The sequence below is a fragment of the Struthio camelus genome, chromosome 20, assembly GCF_040807025.1.
Source record: "Struthio camelus isolate bStrCam1 chromosome 20, bStrCam1.hap1, whole genome shotgun sequence".
Classification (NCBI taxonomy): Eukaryota; Metazoa; Chordata; class Aves; order Struthioniformes; family Struthionidae; genus Struthio; species Struthio camelus.
The window spans coordinates 5,757,497-5,781,245 of record NC_090961.1 but is presented as its reverse complement, the minus strand read 5'-3'; the positions used below and the strand labels follow the sequence as shown (position 1 = coordinate 5,781,245).

Sequence of the window (23,749 nt, the reverse complement as noted above, 5' to 3'; positions counted from 1 at the left end):
AGCTGCAGCCAGACAGACGGTTAACAGATGTGGCACCTGAAGAACACACTCAAGTCTCTTTCAAGAGACCCGTCTACAAGGCACATGCAAATCTGTCATAAGCAAAAGTATCATCTTTGCTGAGCAATTGTCAAAATGTGAAAGTCAAAATTAAATAGAAGGTTCTGCATGCAAAAAAATAAAAGTAGATAAGCTTGTCTTTAGCCTGAGGGGAGTTCAGTTTTATAGTGCTATTTTGGACAGAGCTATTAGATTTTGACTTAAAATACATCAAAACAGTACGGTATATTTTGCTGCTTCTAGAACACATTTGATTTTAACACCAAATATTCAACGTAACACTCAGCAAAAGAGCTCAACCACTTAGAGATTCAAGAAGTCTAGGGAGCTTCACACAGACTGACAGGCTCCAGCCAAGCTTGCTATGTAATTATTTCATGTGTCTGCACTTTGTCTTCCATCACTGAAATGAACACCTAAAGGCAAAAACACAAAGGATACAGAATAATACATCACCATTCATTTATCAGAATGAATGCTGACAGTGGATAGTTACAGCTTCCTATCAGGTCTTGCAAATAGGAATGATATGGTCATTCATTTCTTTACAGTATGTCACTCCTAGACCTCGCATTTTGGAAAAAAATTAACCGTTCTTGAACAACTGTCAGTAAAAGACAAAAATCCAGACCCGTATGAAAGCTTCTCAATGCTTTCTCTCATGGCAAACATTACTCGAGTCACTCTCAGCACTCCTGCACAATTCCCAAATGGTACCGCTCCCATAGTGCATATGGGGAAACTCAGGCACAGAATAACTCAGCAAAGCAAGTTTACTCTAATAGCTTAAATCTGTAATATGTGCATCTTCAAAAATATAAGCCGTAGAGAATGAAAAGACTGACCACTACTGCACAATTATACTTTGTGACAGACTGAAACAAAATATTACAGGCAATAACGGAGCGCACTGATCATACAAACTAGACATGGAAGTTCATCTTCATTTCACCTAATTCAAGGTGTCCAGATAAACTTAGCAAAGATTAAACAAGTGATTCATTACCATGATCTCTGTGCCAAAATACTATTTTCTTTCCTAAAATAAAACTTGCAAGAACAATCCTTAACAGTAAATTTACAACACAAGAAAAACTTAACTTTAATGCAAAAATGTCTGCATGGACACACACCAGTCACTAAAGTTAGAGGGCTAAATACAGGAGTCCCCTGGCCATGCCTTAGAGACAACATACAGAATCCCTCAGAGGCTGCGTGCAGCCACAGAAAAAAAGTCAAAACTGAGGTCAACGTTAACAAAGTCTTCTCTGTCCACAGGGTGCTTGTTATGGGAAAGTAGGAGTCAGAGAAATAAATAAATTAAAACACTGAGGCAAATGATAAACAAGCTAAAACACGGAGGCAAACATATCTATAGCTAATTAGCGATATGTGTTATGCTATTAATATTTGTTTTCAAAATGGTGTAGATATACAACTAAATAACATTACTCAAAGGGCTTACAAAAAGGCTCGTAGGACTCCACCAGGTAAAATCTATATGGCAAAGAGGAAGTGCTCTGCAAAAATCAAACCATAAGGAGTGAAAATAACCACAGAGCAGCATCTTTAAGGGAATGAAAAATCAAGTCACTTCACAGTGAAACTTCCGTTGCCTGATGTTAAAAACAGCATTCTGAAACTCTGCTTCATACAGATTTAATGCTTGCATTTTATTTATTTGCTCCCTTGGGAATTGGGAAATGAGACAAGCAAAATAATTGTACCAAAATACTTCAAGCTGTTACAAATGAAGATTATGTTTAAAGGAAAACTCTATGAAGTCATCGGCTAGAATCTGCTGCTCAAGCTTTTTCCATTTAACCCATCCACAGGGTTCCTTGTAAACACACGAATACCCAGAGAATGCCCTCAAGTGAAATAAAAAAGTAATAGGAGTTATTCTCAATGTCAAATAAAGAAAGCATAGCAAAGCAGTTCTCCTGCTCTGCACCACTTCTAGTTAGCAGGGGCATTTAACAGCCTCTCTCAGGCAGTGAGGCCCGGCTGGGCGACGAGCACTGAATTCAGCTGCTCGGAGGCGGCACAGCAGCATGTCCAGGACCCCAGCACACGGCCCGGGGGGGCAAACGCTGCACTGCGCTCCCCAGGAAAGGCAACAGCAACTGCAGTCCCCAGGCAGATCCCCTTCTGCAGTTCGTTACGTGGGAAAACTTTCCTTTTCTATTGAGTCCAAACTAGAAAAGACTTTTGCCTGTACTGCCTGTCTTTTCAGGTAAGGCTGAGCTAACAAAGTGTTCTTACTCTGATACATCCGGAGTTTCCTTCTCCTTAACAGTACATATTTGACATCTGACAGTACGTTCACTCCCCTCAAAATACAGCTGTTTTGTTTCTCTCTTAAACACCTAAATGTTACTTGGAATAGAAAAATGAATTCATTAATAAATATGTTATGCAATGTGTTAATATTGCATCATATTACACCCTGTGATTATGCAATAATGCTGTCCTTGCTAAGTCACCAAAAACAGAAACCTTCTCCCTTTGTCTCAGGTAGAGTCTATTCTTTTTGCTTGTCATCCTTAATGATGGAATACACAACCAATGCACCTGGAAACACCTGCTATAATACATTTTTTGTACTTTGCCAAGTAGTAGTTTTAATTAATTCATTTTTAGAGTGATCGTCTGCTGCAGTTTAACAACCTCTAAAACTCCCCTGCAAATACTCAAACCAAAAAAAAAAGTTACAGTAATCATAAGATAAAATCACAGCTTTAGCAAGAGCCTCGATATTATTAAGTCCGTACAAATTTCCTCTCTTATATAGCTTGTTCTTCAACGTCCAATTAGTCCAACCACTAGTAACGCGCGTTCCATTTTTTCAGACATAGAAACAAGCAGTTAAACTAGTATTTGCAGACTTTAATTACATATTAAAATCTTCATCCTTAACTTACTTTTTACAGAAAGTACAGGGATTCCCTACAGTGCAATATTAGTGTTCTGCTCCAAACGCTGTAAGGACTTTTTTTTTTTTTTTTTTTTTTAAAAACAGTTGGGACTGTGGAACAACTCTTAAATTAATTGCCACCTTTTAACGGTGCGGTTCTCACACAAACATTACCTTTAAGGCAAACATACATCAAAGAGCCAGAAATTTGCTCTTTTACAGTAGAGCCGCAATTCCCAGTAACACTAATGTTCACTAAGGGCTACACACTGCTCTGGATCTGGGCACATTCTGGAAAATGCATGCACAGATCGAGGATGGTACGTGGCCCAAAGTTTCCAAAGAGATACAGCTTGTTCATCTCCCAGCTATGAAGTGCTCCAGCTAATCTTCAGCAAAGTAGATGGGAATTATTTCAAATCACTGCGCTCAGTCACGGAGGGCTGCACATCACACTCTGTGCGATCCTATCTGTGGGATTAGTTTGTGGAATATGACACCAAAACATCAACAGCAATCAGTAATCTGCCCAAATGACTATCACCTACTTAATAATAAAAACCAAAGGCCTTTTCTGGCTAAGGTCATCAACATGAAAGACACGTTCATAGAGAGGTATTCACTACAAGGACACCTGAGCTGAGGCCATCAGTCTATAATAGCTCATAACACTATGTGAACCTCTATACAGTATGAAGGAATGATAAAATCTTAATTACATGTACTCTCTTTCCATGGTGTTTGTTTAGAATATTTCCCTGAAAAGTGATTAAATAATAGTTTTTTTTTTCCTTAGTGTTAAAATATGCTTGCAGTTCTACATCACCACTGATAGGCATTTCAGTAATTTACTGGGGCTAAAGCAATATCCAAGACCCTCATCTCTTCTACTTTTATGGACAGACATTATTATCCCATTACTGAAAACCGTATGAAACATTTGGTTTTAGTCAAAACCTTTTCTTCGGATCATCTGTGTTGATCAATGCATTTTTGCATTCTGTAATTACTTTATAAGAAAAAAATGCAGCTGTATAATACTTTATGGAATGAAATGAAATTCAGCATATAACTACAGAGGGAGGAAAAAAAAAAAAAAAGCATTGTTCTCTTGTGACAAAGTAAAGGAGATTATTACAGAGACCCCTGCTGTCAGATATATCGACACATTAGGAGATTAGATAAAGATTAAGATTTTTAAAAGAATCATATTCCTACCGTTGCACAGAACGGCAAAGCTGTTGGCTCGGTAGAGTTCTCGAACATTAACAGCCACAAAAACAGCAGCCGATACAACCTTTCCCACACTTGGTGAAGTTGTATCCAACAGCAGCAGCAAGGGGAGTCTGCCCAGATGTTTACCAGATCTTTGGCAACTTGGTCATCTTCCAGAAAAGTCACATTATGACCCACCTGCTGACTCCGGCAGCAGGGCTATACGCTCAAAGCAGAGAACGCCCCCTTTTCCCACCACTCTATGTAACACGTACTGGGACCAAGTCTGCCAAAACGTACTAGAGTATATTAAGGAACTGCTCCTTCTTACCAGCATAAGGGTCTGAAGGGTCTGGTTAAGATCCTACCCAACTCCCTAAGTCACAGGGCTCTGTGTGGGACCCAGACGCTTCCGCAGATACACGCACAGATGCCCATACGATGCTGTTTCCTTATCGGGAAAGCAAACCCAAGGTTGCAATGCGCTAACACTGTAAGAGGGTTTCTCCTATTGTCTGAAGGCTGGTTTAACACTGTTGGAGTGATTAAGTTTACAGTGCAAAAGAGAATGAGTCAGATGTATCTGTTTTAAGATACACCATTTAAAAACTTAAAAGTCAGAGATGCAGAAATTGCCTATGAGGCCCAGCAGCTATCTGTCATAGGACTAAGTGCTATAGTACCTTTTTATCATTTACAGACTTTAAAAATCAGACGACATTTTTCCTTTAGATTTCAGATATTCATTAAAAATCTGTATTGGCCTCTATTCAAAATTGTCCCTAACTAGGGAAAGCACATATAACCTTAACAAAGCAGAGAAAAGGACAAGTGACCTCAAGAGCCTCACAGTCCAAAAAGAAAAAGAAAAGAAAACAAGCCCCCCCTCTCAAAACCTAACTTCCTTCTGTATCTTTGGCCTCTAATTAGGTTAGAAACCTCATTCATGGTTTCAAAGCTCAGTGTGAGAGATAACCCCAGTGAACAGCAGCGAAAACAAAGCAGACAGATAAATTAACAGCACTGTATCTTAAAAAATTCACCTTTACCGACTCTGAAAAGTTCAGCTCGACTATCCCCTTCTTTTTGGGGTACACTTTGGTAAAGTATCTTTGGTAAAATGCTAAGATGACTATCCAATGTTATACTCCCAGTAAATTATTGGGCTTGATCTCACTGGGGTTACCTAATAAAACCTCAAGAATCAAAACAATATTCGAGATTTTTTTTCTTTTGAATTACTGAGTGCTAAACACAGATACCACCACTTAACTGAAAGAAACAATTTGCCATTACGTTTAACGTGTCGAGTGCACATCTTCAGTATTTAAATAAAGCACACAACAAGCAACACGACAAAGCAATGGCAGGCCCACAGTCACCCGGCGCCTGTGAAACGGGCCCACTGTCACTGTCCTTGGCATTACACAGTAACCTCCTCAGACGTGGGCCGTTAAGGAAAAAATAGAAAAAGAAATTCTCTTCAAAAGCCTGGAATCACCTTTCATTTACAGAGCAAGGACCAGTTAGCTATCTTGTATTACTTTTGAGACCCAGAAAGAACAAAGTGAGCCCACGTGCACAGCTGTTTTCTTGATAAAACTCAGCTCAATAAAGCTTAATGGTGTGTTACGACCTCACATCCATAGGACGTGAATTCTCCCTCATAATCTGTAATACAACATGGGTTCAACCATGGCACATGCTCCCAAGCTATGGAATCTGAAAATCCCAGCTGCTGTACCTGAAAAGAACCAGATCAGCTCAAAATTATCGTATTAAATATTTCCACCGAGCTTAATGATAACGTGTATCAGAATTTCTCATACTGCCATGGTGGAATATTTTGTAATAATCAAGATAATTATAGATTTCTTAAGTGTCAGTGGAAGGGAAAGACAGTTGAGCAGAAAACAAAGAAATTTGGATTATGCAATTAAAATGTGCCTTAGAAAACAAATTTATTACTCACTGTATTTGAGGAAACTAAAGTACCCATGTGACTCACTAAAACTGAAACAAAGGTGTACTATTTCTTCAAAAGGGTCCAGTCCTATTTGCCTAAAATAATTTGTCTAGACACAATTGCTGTCATCTTTGTTTGGCAGGCAGAAGGGAAAACCTGAAGAAAAATCCAAACCAAAACAAAACATGGGCTATATCTTAAAATAACTTGAAACTCTGATATTTTCAATAGCTGCTGAAATTCATTAATATTTGAATTTTTCAGCACTTATCCGCTTGTAACAAAGCTGTCAAAATAGTGGTTTCCAGTTTGCTCATTATTCTTTATTATAGTCTACACAGTTTGACTAATTCACCTGGGGACCTTACTATTCTCTGAAACAGTGTTGTAGGCGGCAGTTCGAACATGTTCATATTATTCTGTGGTTGTCCTTTAAAGAAGCAAAATACGATACAGTATTTGTATTCCCATGAAAACACTCTAAAAGAATACATACCATGTACTAGCATATTATTAGCACTAGTTATACTATACCCCTCCATCACCACAATATTTAAAAAACAGTGGGAAAAACTGACACACACAGCGCGATTTTGATGATTAGAAATAGCTATTTCTCCGGCTCATGGGCAAAATGCCCACAAAACCAGCTATTTTATTATTATCATTATTATTATCATTAATTATTTTAATTTATTACAAACACAACGCTTTTCACCAGAGGTTACTAAGAACTTTTAACTACTAAGCTAGGTAGGATACAAGACCAGTATTTGAGGGGGGACGGGGACATTTTGGGTCTTCTGTCCAAAACTACAGCATTTATTAGAAAGCAATACAAAGAAGTTTTAACAAAGACTTTTCATTACACATTGCATATAATAAAAATATCTACAGGGGCAGAAAAAAGAAAAGCAAAGACCCAGTTGGCTAGAATTCTTTGGCTGAAAGCAAGAGTTATTTAACAAGGTGAACTACAATATAGAAAGTTTCTTTAAAACATTCTCTTTAGTCTGACCAAGTGGAATATTAGTATCAAAAGATACTTAGAGACGCACAAATAAACTCTGAACACACTAAAATCAATGTATCAGTTAAGGTTAAAACTAATCTCACTGTATGCCAATACATTTCCATTTACACTAAAATAGCTTCACAAAATATCTGAGGAACAGGTGTTCATTAATTTACCAAAAATAAAAAGAAAACAGTACAACAACATGATCCAAACCGTGCTCGTGATATCAAATACTAAAATAAATGTTGTATCTACATGGTACACGGCTGCAAGATTATTCAAGCTATTCATGTAAATATTATTGTCTTACACTATAAGGAACTAATTTTTAATCTTTTTATTTTAAATCAAAAGGATTAATTTATGGAGCAAAAGGGTCATATATTTGAGCAATATGTTCTTTTACAGTTCCTGTTGCACTGTCTTGCAAAAGTCAAGCTAAAGGACTGCCAAGAGAAACTTAAACATGAACAGGGATATGAAATGAGCTTCTAGTATTGAAAGTTATTGGAAACTGATCTCTTCCTTATTAATACAATTCCCCATCATGTACAAAAAGATATCTCCATGTTCCTGAATGCAAACAGAGTTTTAATCTTTAATTATATTCTCAACTCTAGCCCTTCTGGAGAGAAGTATAGGTGTGGGCCTGAGGATTATTCCTTTATTACATTATCATCTCTGTGGTATTTAATAAATATTGATACTTAATACTGCCTTGCCAGTAGGGGGAAAGAGGAATTTTGGAACTGCACAAAGAACTTTCCATGACTTTTCTCAAAAAGCAAGGAAAACAGCCAGGCACTTTGCTCTTTTACTCTTCAGCGCTTTGAAGAACAGGCCCAAATGTTAGCCCACAGCTCATAATACGGGTTAAGATTGTGCCAACACGTGCATATTAAATAACCATATTCTCCATGGCCAACATGCTACATGTCATACTTAACTGGAACATCAAATTCTTGGCCTCAAAGTATGGGATTTCAGACCTCTGTAATACAGTGAGGTCACGCTAGATAAATGTAATTTAAACATATGGTCTTAAAACGAACATTTATTGGCTTAAGCATGCTTTGCCATTATCTCAGAATAATCTGCCTCTTTTGTAATGAAAATCCTGAACCCAGGAAGTAATTAGATGCTGTTTTTAAAACAAAATGACGAGAAAAACCTTTCTTTCAAAAACTCTCGGCAAAGGGTTCATCAGGATTTTTCATAGTGTAAAAATGGTAATTTACACCAGTTAAGTTCCAAATAATTTATTCTGGCACATCTGATCACTGGGTGTATAGTTTGTATATATGCATACCTTTCAGTTAACAGTTAAAAACAGTAACTTATTTTAAAATACTACATCATTGAACATTTTCAATTAAATTCTTTCCTCGAGACTTAAACTGGTGTGTCTTGAAAAAAAGCTCTCAAGCAAATACAATAGAGTGTTATAATGACACTTATATGAAAAAAATCATCAAAACTGACAGGGTGTTAATACTATGAAAAAGCAACATTTCAACCATTCTTGTATTGAATCAAGCTATGGTAAATGCAGAGCTTGGGATATCTATAAATTTATTTTCCAAATCCACATGAATAGATGTCTGCCGAGCCAGTAAATTAAGCTTTTAAAGGAGGCTGCTCACTAAAGAGCTTCTTCTCACTAGAAGAACTCCAAAGGCTGGAGGCATTTATGGACTTTTTTTGAATACATCCATCTTCTCCGGAAGAAGGATGTAGGAGGGGGAATGGAAGTTTTGTAGAATAAATTCTGGAGGCTATTTTGCAAAAGATTGGCTATTAACCCAGGCACTTAAACAGCCAGAAAGATGGAAGAAGGCAGTGTCAGACTCAGCATTCTGTCAAATTAGAGGTGGGACTGGAACTGTGTTAGGTGGCACCTAGCAAGTGCACCAAAAAGGTCTCATGTCCACTTAAAAATTTTAGGGTATAGGTTATATGGCTTATGTCTAAAACAAGTAATGTCTACAGTTAACATGTCACGGCAGCTAAGAATTTTTTTTTTTGATTAAGAAACTTCATCATGGTTATATTGACAAAATATCAACTGTTCCTTTGTGCTATAAAATCCCATGTGATACTTCTCTAAATGAAGAGTTTGATCGGGGGGTTTTCTAGCTAACAATAAGAAAATTTCTGACTTTCTAAAGAAAAGCAAGAAAGGCTTTGCTGGAATTTCAAAACCCACCTTATCCCCCTAACCAGAGGGGGGCAGATAGGATGATGATCTCCTTTGGTATGTATCCAAGTGTGTAGCACAGGGACACTTGTGACAATAGGTCATTAACAATGCAGGACAGTCACATGTCCAGATTTCCCAAACACACTCTCTTCCAGCCAGGAATTTGGCCAACAAGATCTATTCCAGGTACTATACAGCAGAGAAACCTTTATTTCTGCCATGGGCTGTCCACGGACCATGACAGCTCCATTTAAAGGCCTAAGCTTCTTTCAAAATTACAGAGAAAAACTTGAAAGAAAAAAAAAAATTCTAGAAGGGCCCACCTAACAAACCAGCCCGATATCTTCTTCTGTAATTGCTAACCAAAAGATTGATGAAAATCAGCAATAACTAGTCCTTATTTAGCATTTTTCATCAATAAAAATGGAAGTGCCTTACAAATGAAAGTATCACTTCTGCTTTACAGGTGAAGAAACTGAGATAGAAAGCCAGAGAGATCTCCTTGGTGTCACCCAGCACAAGTGGCAGAAACAAAACCTAGCCCGTCTCTATCCTCGAGTGCTTATTCTCTCCTAAAAGAAAAAAAAGCTTCACAGCTTTTGGTTGCTTATTTGCCTAGAATAGTATTAGGGACAGCACAGTCTTTTCATTTTTAAAGGAAGAGTAAAGTTGGTCTACTCTCAGCAACAGAATTCAAATTCAGAGATTTCTACTCAAGCTATTAAAATATTTTCATTGTCAGGTTAGGGAATACATCAGAGCACAAGAGATTTACAAGACGAGTTGAAGAGCCCTAAAACCAAACAGCTGCATTCCTTTTTACTCAGCATTTCCTATACATTGAGACTGAAGTCAAACCAGAACCAGACTTCCATTATTTAATGCTTTTATTTCCCCAAACAACAAATGTCACAGCAAATGACCCGAAAAGAAACCACAGAGGGCAAGAGTCTCAGTACCTATAGCTGTGAGGAAGGTCTTGTTCTGGTCACTGGAAGATAAATGAATAATCTAGGAGCACTGAGAAAGCCTCACGCAACAGAGCTATCAAGGTCGCAGCCTTTTCAGCTGAGACCCCTAAAATTTCCCGTTAATACTAAGAGACTCCCCCTGTGTGTGCCAATGAGCACAACTGTAAGAGCAAAAGTCACTCTCCTACGGTTTCTCTTCTCTCTTTTCCTCATCATCTCTTGATGCTCCATGGCTGTCGCTTCTCAGCTATACAGTGACATACAGAGCCTGTTATGCTGTCAGCGAGGCACCGCGCTGGCACAGGCTGCCTCTCTCCAGCTCACCGCTCACGCCGTCCCTGCTCGGCGGGCCACAGCGCATGGTCCCTGGGGCTTCACAGAGCCAATGGCACAAATGGGCATTTGCTTTCAAGACGTGATGCCAAACAAAATAATACAAGATTAACTATGTCTACTACTGTCTTTCAAGAGGAGAAGGGGGGAAAAAAAGGGGGGGGGGTAAGGGGGTAAGAGCCATTGTTTCTTGGCTGTTTTTTAAAGACCAGAAGAAGCCATTCTGGTTTTCAGAAATGTTGCCCGCATACGCTTTCCCAGCCACTGGGAAGGAACTGACAGCTTTCAGCACTTCAGCAAACACCGCGTGGAGAGTCTTTAACAGAAGGAAGGAAGCAGAAGCCAGATGAGAAGCATGCGAGGGAATGCATCTATTAGCGGGTACAGGGAGAGAGAAGACAGAAGGGGGGGACGGAGAAAGAAAGGAGAGAAAGAAGCCAGCAGTTAGTCATTTTCTCATACAGATACATTTGGCTAGAAATGAGACACATCAATCTGGTATTCCTTTCTCCACCTTCAGAGCCAGTGAAAACCAACACCAAAAAAGCAAACATGAACACCAAAGGCCTCTTCAAAACTGAGATACAGCAAAATCTGGTGAGAGATGCCACCTGACGCTTTATAGCCTTGTCTCAATTCAGCAGCTCTCAGAAGCCTTCAGATGATAAGAACAGTGCGAAGATGAAGATTATACTGATAGTGGTAACATAGGACAGAGACCTTCCATTTTTTAAAAATACTTCTAATTCAAAACTGCTGCTGCTGTTTCAGATATCTACTGGTAACAAACTACAGCTTCTCACTTCCACAGTGCACCATTTCAAAACATGGCCTAAGACTGGCAAGGACAAATGAGTGGCCTACCAAAAACCAGCCTGAGCCTCCAGGACGGGCTGAGAAAGACTACAAGGTGAATGAACACCCATAGCAAATGGTACCTACGCTGTTTCTTTAGGAAACAGGGAGAAAAAGATTTAAATCATTCAGTAGCGTACTCTTATCCTACCTGTAACTGATTTAAGATATGTTTAAATATCAAAGTATCCATATGCAGATTCTGCATAAAACAGGTTTTAGAAGAATCTTTGCCCAAATCATCATCTCTGCTACTTCCTGAGCAGAAGTGCGTTTCCTACATTCCTTTACTGGCTGAAAAGGATTACTGCAGTGTTGCCACTTGCCCCAATTTGCTATCCTAAAACAACATTTTGGTTCATAGCCAGTTTAGGAAAAGCTCCAGATAATACAGTTGCTCTGAACAGCATTGAATAGATACTTGATTCATAACATATTGTTACTTAACCCAAAGACTCACTACAGAACTTAATACTTTTGATAACATAAAATCAACACAAAAGAAGACCAAGAAATATTTCTCTCTTCCCCACAAATTAATCAATAAAGCTAAAAACACCCACCCACTCTGAACTTTCATGGGAAAATTAATAATGAAGTAGAAAGATTCTGCTTACTTCCTAAAATGCCCTTTCAAGGACATATATAGTTCTGCACCCGGATGTTTTTACCTTTTGCACAGGGAATTTCAAAAAAAAAAAAAAACAACAAACAAACAAAATCACAGAATGATTCATCATTATTTGCATGAAACTACAGCACAACTGAGATATTGAAAATCCATTTACCATACATATATATAAAAACACTTTCCATTAGTCTGTTTTCATAAGTCTTTTCATAATCTGCTACTGTCCTGTGTTGGACACATACTAAGCTCAACAGGTATTCGATTTGATATAACCATTATTCTCTTTTTTAAGATACACCAAGATAATGAGTAAGGACAAAAATGGAAAGGCCAAACGGAAGACAGAGAGGCAGAAACCAGGGACAGATAAAGGTCTAGCTCAGTATAAGCATCACTTCCCTTTGAATAACGCTGACATTGGCAACAAGATATTGAACATTAATACAAAAACTATCCAAGTTTAGTTACCATGCTAAAGCTTCATTCCACCTACAAATTCAAGGTAAATGCACCACTGAACGAAATGGAAAAATCATCTGCACATAAAAAGACATACACAAAACTCTTACATGTGTATATTACACACTGCCATATTATGATTTGTACAGATGTAACTCTAAATTAGAGTTTTAAATTTGACATAGAATAGATACAGATTTCTCTATGTAAAAATGGAGGCTAGCTCTTTCTCTCTCGTTATGTGTATTTCTAACAACTGGAGATGCCATGATAAAAAAAAAAAAAAAAACTTTAAGACCTCTGAATAAAAACTCTGACAACTGGCACTACAGCCCTCTAGTTTATGGGCTTCAATTAGAAAATTCCATTTTAAGCTCCAAATAAACTTGACACTCCAACAAAGAAAAACAATCTTACTTATTTGCAGTGGTAAATTGTAACAAATTTTGGCTGTTTCATAGAACAATATTGGCTTTCCAAACCTGTGGTTCTGCTAAAGCTGCCCTCCTAATTATTCTTCTTCTATTAACATACTGGTAAACGATAGAACATTTTATGGATTCTTGAATTAGGAGCTTTATAAAGCTAATATACAAGAGGAAAGCTCTGTTGATTGTGATCTGATCTCACCCAGGAAAAAAGTCCAGACTTCCTTTGGTTCCTTGATCAGCTTGGGCCTGTGGACTCTGGTGACACCAGAGACTTTTGTTATTACAACTATCAAGTTTTTGGTAGCCTAGTGTTTATACAGCAATGACTCTTGTTCTGTGAAAAAAGCAGGCAGTATCCACAAACTGCAAGGATGCTCAATACAATGAATAATTACTTAGAGCTTCATTTTCTACATAACAACCTCTTTCTTATATGTAACTAAATATTTTAAGCATTTTATTAATTTATAAGCTTAGTTATGGGCATCTGTTTTTGGCATCAGCACACAGACTGCCTGAAGAGTTGATAGCCTATGTCCTTAAACAGTTTCTAAGTGTCCTCATAATTGCTTGTCACCTGTAAAAGAGGTTTAGATGGGAGACAAAGTTAACATATGGTGAACAGATGGACTCAGAACAGACATTTGTCAAGAAAGTACTCACACCAAAGACTTTTTGGCTTCAGCCTTTTAGGACCTTCAGAAAAGTCCTACTTGAAGCTTCAAGTCATACTAATGAAGGAAACATCTTGCCTCAATGACAACTGCGTGTTGTGAACGCTTACACAGCCAGCTACAAAGAAGAATCCTTGCAACTTTTCTGTTATCAGAGTCCCTCCACAAAGAGGAGAAACAAAATACTATTCCCATAGAGTACCCCACAAGCCCAAACAACCTGAATTGTTCATCTTTCTAAAATAAAAATGCAAGTAAGAAGTCATTACTGACTTTTTTTTTTTTTTAATTAAAACAATTACAATAAAAAGTTCAAGAAAATCTCACCTATCATGCAAACTCTTCAAAATATTCCATTACTTACTGGGGAGGTAAGACAAGAGTTGTAGGCTGAGCTTTTGGCCTGCGTTTTGCAGATACTCCCATCTGGTTGGCTGAGCGTTTCAAAGACTGCTGATTCAAAAGGCCAGATGCTAGCCCCGCATGGTACTGTAACTAGATAATAATAATAATAAAAAAAATACATTAAAATGCAGCCTACTGCAGTACTCACGTCACACCTCTATCATCTGTGCACATACACTTGATTAAAATGACAGTCAGTCAGTTAATGCATGGTATTTCATATATTGGTTGGATGGGAGATGACACCTACCAATACATACAGAAGAGTCTGCTGCAAAACAGAAAAGAAATGGAAATTATACCCCAGGGCAAATAAGATGAATCAAAAGACTTCCTCAAGTCACTAATTCTTCTGAAACTTGGACTTGCTTTTACATATTAAGACTGTTTCTCCTCTTTGAGGATCAACCTTTCTTACATTCTCCTGCTATTGACAAGTTACCATGCCGCTCTTACAAGGTGCTTCCCTCAGAAGACCTCATAGCCAGCACCGTATCCAGACAAGGGTAAGGCTGGAAGAAGGAAGGAGGAAGAAATGTGCAACCCCCTCACTCTGTAAGCAGACCTTTTAGAAATAATCATCTCATCTTTCTCGAACATAAAAATGCAAACATTCACAAACTAGTTTCTGGCACTTTATAAAGAAAATCCCAGGTCTTTAAAACAGCTGCTAGCACCTTGCTCAAAAGCGCTGCGACTGAGAGACTCGTGTTCAGTAGCTTTCTCCTCTACCCTTTTATTTTACTTGTCGATGAAAGACAAATTTAGGAAGGACATACATGAACCTGCAAGATCTTGAGTGCATTCTCACTGCCTGTAGATTTAAGAACTGCCACAACGCTGGGTCTGCCCTGAAATCAGCTTCAAGCGCAGCAAGTTACCTGTTCACCTCTAGACAGCTTCAGCCCACTTTCTCAGCTCCCCCTCCTGAAGAGGGGGAAGAAGAGGGGGGGGGGAGAAAAAAAAAAAAAAAAGCTCCAGATTCAGTATCCAACAAATGCAGCTCTTTTCAGTTTCTTTAGTCCCACATCAATGTTTTCCTTAAATCCTCTAAAGATTTGCTCTGGAAAAGGTTAACAGCTTTACACATTAACAAAACTAATCACCTGACCCCTATATAGAAAAGGTTACAGGTAGGAAACCGCAACTCACAAATGTTCAGAAAATAACGTGGTCTTATACGAAGCTATTCCACAGAGGACTGACTGAAAATGAGGGAAACAAAGCTAGGTAACCTACACCAAAACGGCTACAAAAATGAGCGGAGCTATCCAGTGAGTCAGTTTGACTCAAATGTCAACGTTTAGAGCATCCCTAAGGCTCCACAGGCTCCCGATTTACTCGGCTGCTTGGCCACGCGGCCTGGGGAGCGGCAGGCGCGAAGACACGCAGCCGGGGAAGGGAGGGCCGCCGGCCGCCGCGCGGCCCTAACAGCTCTTCTCACACCTAGGAATTTTGCTCAAATTTGTTTTTCTCCTACAGATTTCTGAAATGAAAAAAAAAAAAGAAAAAAGAAAAAAATCAATGAGAGCAATGGACAACGTGCGTTTGAAAGGCAATGTTTCAAAGTGTCAGGGGCTTAGTTTTCAATCTTCACCACCAGAACTTGCAGTGAGTGCAATATGTGGCGAGTTTTAGGGAATTAAAGGGAAAGCTCGCTCGCAGAAGACCCCTGCGACTCCAGGAACAGGCCCTCCTCCCCCCCTCTTTTTTTCCCGATCTTATTCGGGGCAGCACCCATTCAGTCATTTTGTGCTAGTGACACAGTCATGCTCACCGTGCCAAGTGACGCTAACAGGTATTTCAAGCAAATAACATCACTCAGCCACTTGCTCAAAGACAGAGGTAACCACAGGTGCTCATCGTCGATGACTTCCAAACATAACCTTAGAAAAACATTTCATAACCTCCTGGCCAGTCTGACATTTCGTGGTCAGGCACAATAAAAATAGGAATTAAAAATAAATGTATTCTAAAAACACAATTTTGTCCTTGAAGGCTGACTCCCAGTGATTAAAGCATTTTTATTAATTATTGTAAGTATTTATATGTAATCTACTATGCTTCCAGGAATGCAGATCCAACTGTCAAAATCTATAAGGGCCCGTTAAATATTTACCAAACCATCTTTATAATGGGAGAAAAGGTCAAAGTTAATAAAACTGACAGGCAGCTTCTGTCCAACTTGATTTATACATTATTACAGTATCACATACTGTACTCCACAAAATGCCTTTTTTTTTTTTTTTTGGAAGCAGGGATGTTAACTGAAAGATTGGGAAATTTTTTTCTTAATCGTTTGTTCTGAGGAACAGAAAAAAACACTGAAAATATTTCCAGAGCAGTACTAGTAGTATCAAAAATACAGCCAGGCGATTCAAAAAGGTACTGATGGATAATAAACAGTGCATATAGTTCATTTTTCCACTTGCAAAATAAACACGCTTGCCTGCCAGTGTCAGTCATAATGACAGATGTTGGCCAAAAACATACCAAACTATCACCTCATAAAATTTGTGCTTACCAACAGAAGAACACTATATTTCCAAACCTTTTATCTTTAGCACATGAAGCGTGCTGTCAAAGGACATCACGGGTACTAAAAAGCTCATGCGGGTACAAGGGAAACTAAGACACGCTCATGGGAGATAAATCCTTTGCGGGTCAGCAAACACCCAGAAACCACATTTGCCTGAAGAAGTCCCTGCGTCGGAGGCTGCCGATGGCAGGAAGAAGGCTGGGGAGAATATTGTACACGCCCATCCTGTTTTTCTAGTCTTCCATAACCATCTCTTCATAGCCACTATCCGCCATCAGATATTGGGCTAGACATTGGTTTGACCTGGTCGAGCTGTTCTTAGGCATCTAAAAGACCCAACGCAGCCAAACGCTGGGCACCTGCGGGACAGAGCTTCCTGCAGGATGGTCACAACACCACATTACTGGCTTCCAAAACGGTCAACGGCACTAGCTTTATCCATAAAATACTTACTGAACTTGAGTATCGGCACATGAGGCAGTACTGTAAATCATTTATTTATCAGCCACTAAGGAATCCCCCATCATTCAGCAGCTTTATTACAGCAAGATACCCACGTCTTCCAGCTGTGGGGAATTCCGACAGGTTTATGAGCAGCTAAGCTCTTTACTTCCTAATGAAATATTCCTCTGTAAAACTTCAGCAAGATTGATCCTTTTCCCCCCAATACATGCAGATGAAACATAAAAGCTTTTTTCAGAAAATGAAGAAATAAAAAACAGAAAAAAAATCGATTTATAACACTTAGCAGCTAGGTTATACACCAGTGCCAACTTGTACAAGTTTTATGATGAGTCTCATGATAGCTGATATTTTTCTTAAAACTGGAGAGGAGAGTCACACATCAAGCAGATGTGTGAATTTCACATTTTAAAATCAAAAGATTTTAGTTCTCATGGATGTAGGAAGATTACTGAAAATAACACCTGAATACATACTAAAGCTTTACCGGAAGGTAAATAAAAACAGAACTCAGATTACTTTTAAATGTCATTATTTTTGAGATTCATGATTTTTCTGTTTGCTAATGGTAACATAGCCTATATTTTTTCAAGATGAAAAGATTAGCGGTTATGTTTTCCAGGTGCCAAAATCTATACTTTCAGGACATACCTGAGTATACAAAAACTACATTCAAATAATAATGGTTCCCAAACTTTCCTCATAAAGTGAGCTATATTGTAATAGAGATACCACTTTGCAGTCCTTTTCTTTCAGTTGTAGGAGAGTAATTTCTTCATTCACATAAAACATCATTTGTTTTCACAAGTTCAATTTAATTTAAACAGAGATGGAGTAACAGAAAAATACAGTAGGATTTAGTTCCGTAAGCATTACGATTTAATGAAAGCTATTCACATAATATCTTCTATTTATTATATCATGATGACTCTTATTTCCAAAACAAGGCAATCCATCCCCCCCACCACACACATGCACAATCACACTGTCTTCTTCAGATGACCATTACACTTTGGAATAGACAGAGACTTTCCGCTACAGTCTATCTGCTAATCAAAGAGTTTAAACTGTAACACAGCCCATTAAGGCTCCTTCCTTCAATAGGAACGCACTGATATCAAGTTGACAGACTACCTTTTAGCCAACACGATTAATCTACAACGTACGTTATGAATCTACATACATGTGCTAAGTAAATGCTAACTTAAACCTTTTCAAATTAAAGCTTCATTGTTAGACTCACGTCATGTCTAAAGGTCTTTTGCTCACATAATTCATGCACTGGAGATTTTGCGTGTGTTGACTGCTGACCAAACAAGTCCTTACACTCCACTTACTTACAAGGCCATTTAAAGTTGCAGGGGGAGAAGAAAGAAGGGAGCGGGGAAAAAAAATAAAAAAGAAAAGAATCACTTGTAGCATTTACGAGTGATCATGTCAACTCACAGTTGCACGTTACATTTACATATTAATATTATTTAAAGCTTTTTAAGCACCAATTAGTTTGCTTTAAAAAGTGAAATTAGAAGACTCTTGTTTTTGACCACGTTATTCCACAGTGGTATTTTTTCCACAAACACTTTCATTTAAATATTACAGACCACACATAAACAGAAAGGGGTTTTCTCAGAACTAGCTAACACAAAAAAATTGCTTATTTCCTTTTCTTGGAGAAATGCAGTTTTACGGAAGCGGCTAACAGATACTTCTCCATCATGGAATTTTCCAGGTTCACTATAATACTGGAAAATGCATACACATTTCCCTTCCTTTAAGATGCATAGTACTGTGCCCCTCATCATTAAATTATTTCTCCCTTTCAGCTAACAAGGAATTCATCTATTATGATAAAACTCTGGTAGTTCTTTTGAACAGAGCCATGAGCAAGCAAACAGGACACTCCCCCAGTTTCATCTCTGCAGACTAAAGTAGGCAAGAAAAAATTACACTACTTTAATTGATTTTTTTTTTAAGCTTGTCTCAGATAATGAGGCCAGTTTGGAAAAAATCTCTTTTTTCTAAACAACGTTTGATCATTTTGGGGTAGCTGAATTCTCGACTTGGTCAAAACAGCATCAATAAACCAAAAGAGCAGAATCTCCAATTATTTACTCATTGGCTTTCCTCTTGTGTAGCTAGGTTGCCGGCTTTTCAATTAATAGGAAAGCTAAACATTATGCCTTTGCTCTAGTTTACAACTTAATTAGGACACTTTATTCTATTATTTTAAACGTTTATCCCCCCAAACCCTTCCCAGTTTACTAGATTATCTAAGCAACAAATACCTACCCATGATGGTAACAAAGGCTACCCCCAATTCGTTCTTTTAAATCCCTAAACAAAAGTGATTGCCTCTTTTCCTGAGCTCCCTGACCTAACTAAGCTGTGGCACTAAGGAGCTCGCACTTTTGTTAAAAGCCTCTTGCATGCAGCTGCTCTTATTTGCACTGCACTCGGATGCACAGCACCACTGCCTCACTCTGATCAATAAACCAGGAGGCAGGGAGTCCTCTAAGAAAACCTACCTACATACGCTCCTGCGGAAGTAACCTTGCTTTTCCGTCTGGTCTCTCCTCCCATCCCAGGGCTGGCACATTGAAAAAACAAGTTTAGATACATACATACATAATAATGTTTCTTTTTTTTAAGATACAATAGTATGAAAAGCATTGATAAATTTCTCTATCTGTTCCTTTTCATGCCTTGTCTTCACTACATCCTCTATTCCATTGTCTTTGGATTCAGATTTTTGCTGAGAGTGTTTTAATTAGTGTGAGATTTCAGCCTTAAAGTGTTTGTCCCATATTTTTCTTCCAAAACAAATTGACATTCTGCTGATGAATGACTGCATCAATATTCCCCCTCTTCCAATATTCCTTACAGACCTTTGGCTTTTTGCCATGCAGAAGATGGCAAATCCAGGCACTTTCTTGAAGGAGTTGGTCAAAACCTCAGCAACAGCATCAGCATCTCGCTCCCAATAAGATCAGCTGTACTGTCCAAAGCCGCCGCAAAAGCCACTATTACTCATCCAAGTTTTTGTTTGCTTAAGTGTTTTGGAATCCACTTAGCGGTTACACCAGTGACATATCTACAGTTTTCAGATAATGTCAACACAAAGGGACACTATAAAGCTGATAGGGCCTGAGATCCAAAGAGATCTCAAATTTGAAATGAACAAACAAGGCAGAGTAATAATAACATGGGGCTGTATACCACCCCATTTCCTTCTTCAGAAATATAACCATGTTTTACGCTTAAATTGTTTATAAACATTTTTGAGCGTTCTGAAGGGCTTGGGATGCACTCCTGAAATATACTGAAATACAGCATTCATTTGGATATGCAACTACAACCCAGACACACGAAAGACTCACAAGAAGCTGAGTAAGATTATTACATTGCTTTCTGCATCTAAATTACAGAATAAAAACATGTGCAGTACCAAATAGTAGCATTTTCAAGTACTCTTGGCTTAAAGGGTAGTTGTAGGCACACAGGTCATCAAATTCACTAATGTGAAAATCGTAGCACTCTATGTCATATATTGACACTTGTGTGTTGCACTTAATGGATTCCATTAAAGCCTAAAGACCTAAAAAGTTTATTTGACAAAAAACTTAAATTCCTTTTGACAAGAGGACTCTCCTTGCATAGGGTAAATAGTCTGTAACAGGGAGATGTCATCATTAAAACTGAAGAGTGAATAAGGACACAATTAGTTTCTTTCCCCAGTGCTGCTGTGCTGCCTTAAAAAGCTACTGGAATTTTGAATGGAAGACACTGTTCTCATGCTAAAATTAATATTTTCTAAAGCCCGAGACTAAATCTTTGGTGTCAGAGGCTCAGGTGGCAGCTATGTCGATATAAAGAATGGCCTGCTGCCTTGGTAACAGGGGATGCTCAGGTTCTTAAATAAGAAATCTGAAGAAACTTTAAAACTGAGTGGTAGAAAAAAGGGCTCAAATAAGCCACAGATATACACCCTTTGAACTGTACAGCAACGTGCCAAGATCTGCAGTGTTATGGTTAGGCTTTACCACTATAACTAGTAAACTACTTCACACTGGAATAAAGAATTGAACACCCTTTTTCAACACATGGTCTACAACAAGGTGCAGCTTATGCAAATCCAACTGGTCCAGTTACACAATGAGGCAGAGGGGAGAAAGGGTCAGAGAACTCCTGAGAGGGAAATCTGTTAGTGGATGCAGCAATGTAGCATTAATGACTCCGGCTGGTATTCATCCTCCTAACATTGTTTTTCCTAAATCATTAATTATTTTAACTTCTGCTAACTTCTGCCTTTCCTTAGCTTTGGTCGCTCTTACAATCATTAAAAAGCACAGGACACTTAGACTAGCAAATATCCATGCCAAGTGTTAGAAAATAGCTATTAGTCTGTCTCTGCCAACCTACTGAAATGAAACATGGCTTTATTCAACCTCTCATGGCCTTCCTGAAGAGGAAGTTATACTTTCAGAGTTGAACTCTAGCATACAGTTTATCTCAATATAGATATGCCATGGACAGACAGATACACTTGGCAAAGCTACCCCATGCACTATTGCTTTCTTCTACCAGAGGTTACTACACTGCTGTGCCAGCAGAAAGGGTTGCAAGAATACCTTTTCAACTAGTCTGGTTGAATTTGCCAAATCAGAAGAGAGGATTTTTCCTTAACTACATGCACTCTATGTTATATATTGACACTTCTACAGCAAGTGAATACTCTAACTACAGCACAAGAATACTCTCCATCAGATTAATATGTGCCCCTTCCAAGACAGTATAAACTAACCCACAGAAGATATACATACAAAAATAAGAGAGATCAGTACAGGTCACTGTTACATGTACTTAAAGAGAGCAGCTTAAATTCTCACCTTCCCTTGTAACAACCCAGATTTTAGCACAGACAAACCCCAGAATCCCATAGGTGGCTGAAGTTATAGATCAGCTGCATTCTGGCAGATAAGCGCTGAAAAGAAATGCATCGTTTCCCCCTTCGCAACATACCATAGTCAGCGCTGACTGGCCTTCGCTAGAACACCTGTTGGAAGAGATGACCATAAGCAGTGCATTTGCAAGCAGGATTCTGAAATGTAATGGTCAACAAAAACTGAAACTGTTCTTTGTCACAGGGCAATTAAAAACCGTTTTTCTGTCTTTCCTCAACATTCCCAAGCTCAAAATTAATGACACATATTTGAATCCTGGTTTTCAACCTCACATCAGCTTCTGGGAGACAGAGCAATTCATCACTAGCAGCAGAGTGAGCTCCTCGTTCTGAAGATCCACTGAAGAATCTGTCCAGCTAATACAATACTATGCATTAACTAGAAATTGTAAATTAAAACTCACTTTTTTTTAAACCCCTCAGAATACAGTGTTATGGTTTACAAGAGGAACTTTAAGGAATTTTTGTCTGAAACAGAATGCTGAACTTTACATATAAATATCACAGTGAAATGCAAAGTGCTAATTTCTCATAAGTAGTTGGACGATCATAAGTCAGTAGACCTTGTCATTTGTACACAAGGTAGGGAGATCACTTTAATTCACATTGCTAGAGACTAAAACGTGTTTTACTACACCAGGTTATGCAATGTAATGTATATAATAACAGCAACATATGGCCAAACTTCATTAAAAAAAAAACTTTAGTGATTTTGAATATCTCTACTTTCAGATGACCAACCTGAAACGCCCAAAACAGTCCACTTTTGAAAAATCCATTTAAAAGAGAGTTCAACTTAGATATCCAAAAAGCAAGTAAACATTTACAAAAATCTTAGTCAAATTATTTCTTTAGACCTCAAAGAGTTAAGTTAAGAATGTTTTTAGGAAGAAAGACAGAATCTATCAGGTTTGATTGATAAAAGTGTAGCTTTTAACTAACACTGAAAAAAGTGAAGACTGGCAACATTTCTTCCAGAATAATATGCTTCCTCTGCTTTTTTTCAGCACACTGCACATAAATCAAAGAAATGTTAAAGAGGCCCATATATCACAAGCTGGCATTTCTAAACTATTTACAAAATCTGTAACAGTCAAGAGGATGGAACATATAGAAGGGTGACCAGCAAAGTTACTGAAAGAGAAAAGGCAGTTCTACCATCCTGGCAGGGTTAATTAAGGTTGGAAATGAGCCTTCATTGTTGAATTTAAAATACTAAACAAAACCAATCCTGATAATTTAGGGTAACCAAAAGCAAATAAGACAATACGTTAGCCAAAACAGAGGTAAGGTGGAATTGAGCAACATGTTTGTTCCGAGATTAAGCACACGGTTCTGAAAACAGATTATGCAAATGTTCTAATCAGGCTTGGAGTATAAGCAAAAACGAAGCTTATGCTATATCTGTAAACAGACTGCAGTCCCAAAATCAGTAACTCTGGTACTCAGCTGTGTATCTATCAAATTTTCATATCCCAGCATCTAAGCACACAAACAGACTTGTACAGATGAGGTTTTCCTCATCAACTTTAACGAATGAGAATCTCATCTCCTTTTCTGAAAGGAAAGGCACGGCTTACGAAGAGTTTATCTGTCCATCTGTTGAAGATGTCACACTCAGACTAGAGAGTGCAAAAAAGCACAGAGCTGTTT

The 23,749-nt window shown here is 38.3% G+C and overlaps 1 protein-coding gene across 2 annotated transcripts in view; it reads right to left on the bottom strand.

The window, feature by feature from the left end:
- The window catches only part of MED27 (mediator complex subunit 27), a 100,568-nt gene that overhangs the window by 48,737 nt on the left and 28,082 nt on the right, over positions 1-23,749 (bottom strand). For both annotated transcript variants that reach the window (XM_068914599.1, XM_068914600.1), the window contains exon 3: positions 14,095-14,225. In XM_068914599.1, coding sequence (XP_068770700.1) covers positions 14,095-14,225 — 131 coding nt within the window. The remainder of the gene's footprint in view (positions 1-14,094; positions 14,226-23,749) is intronic.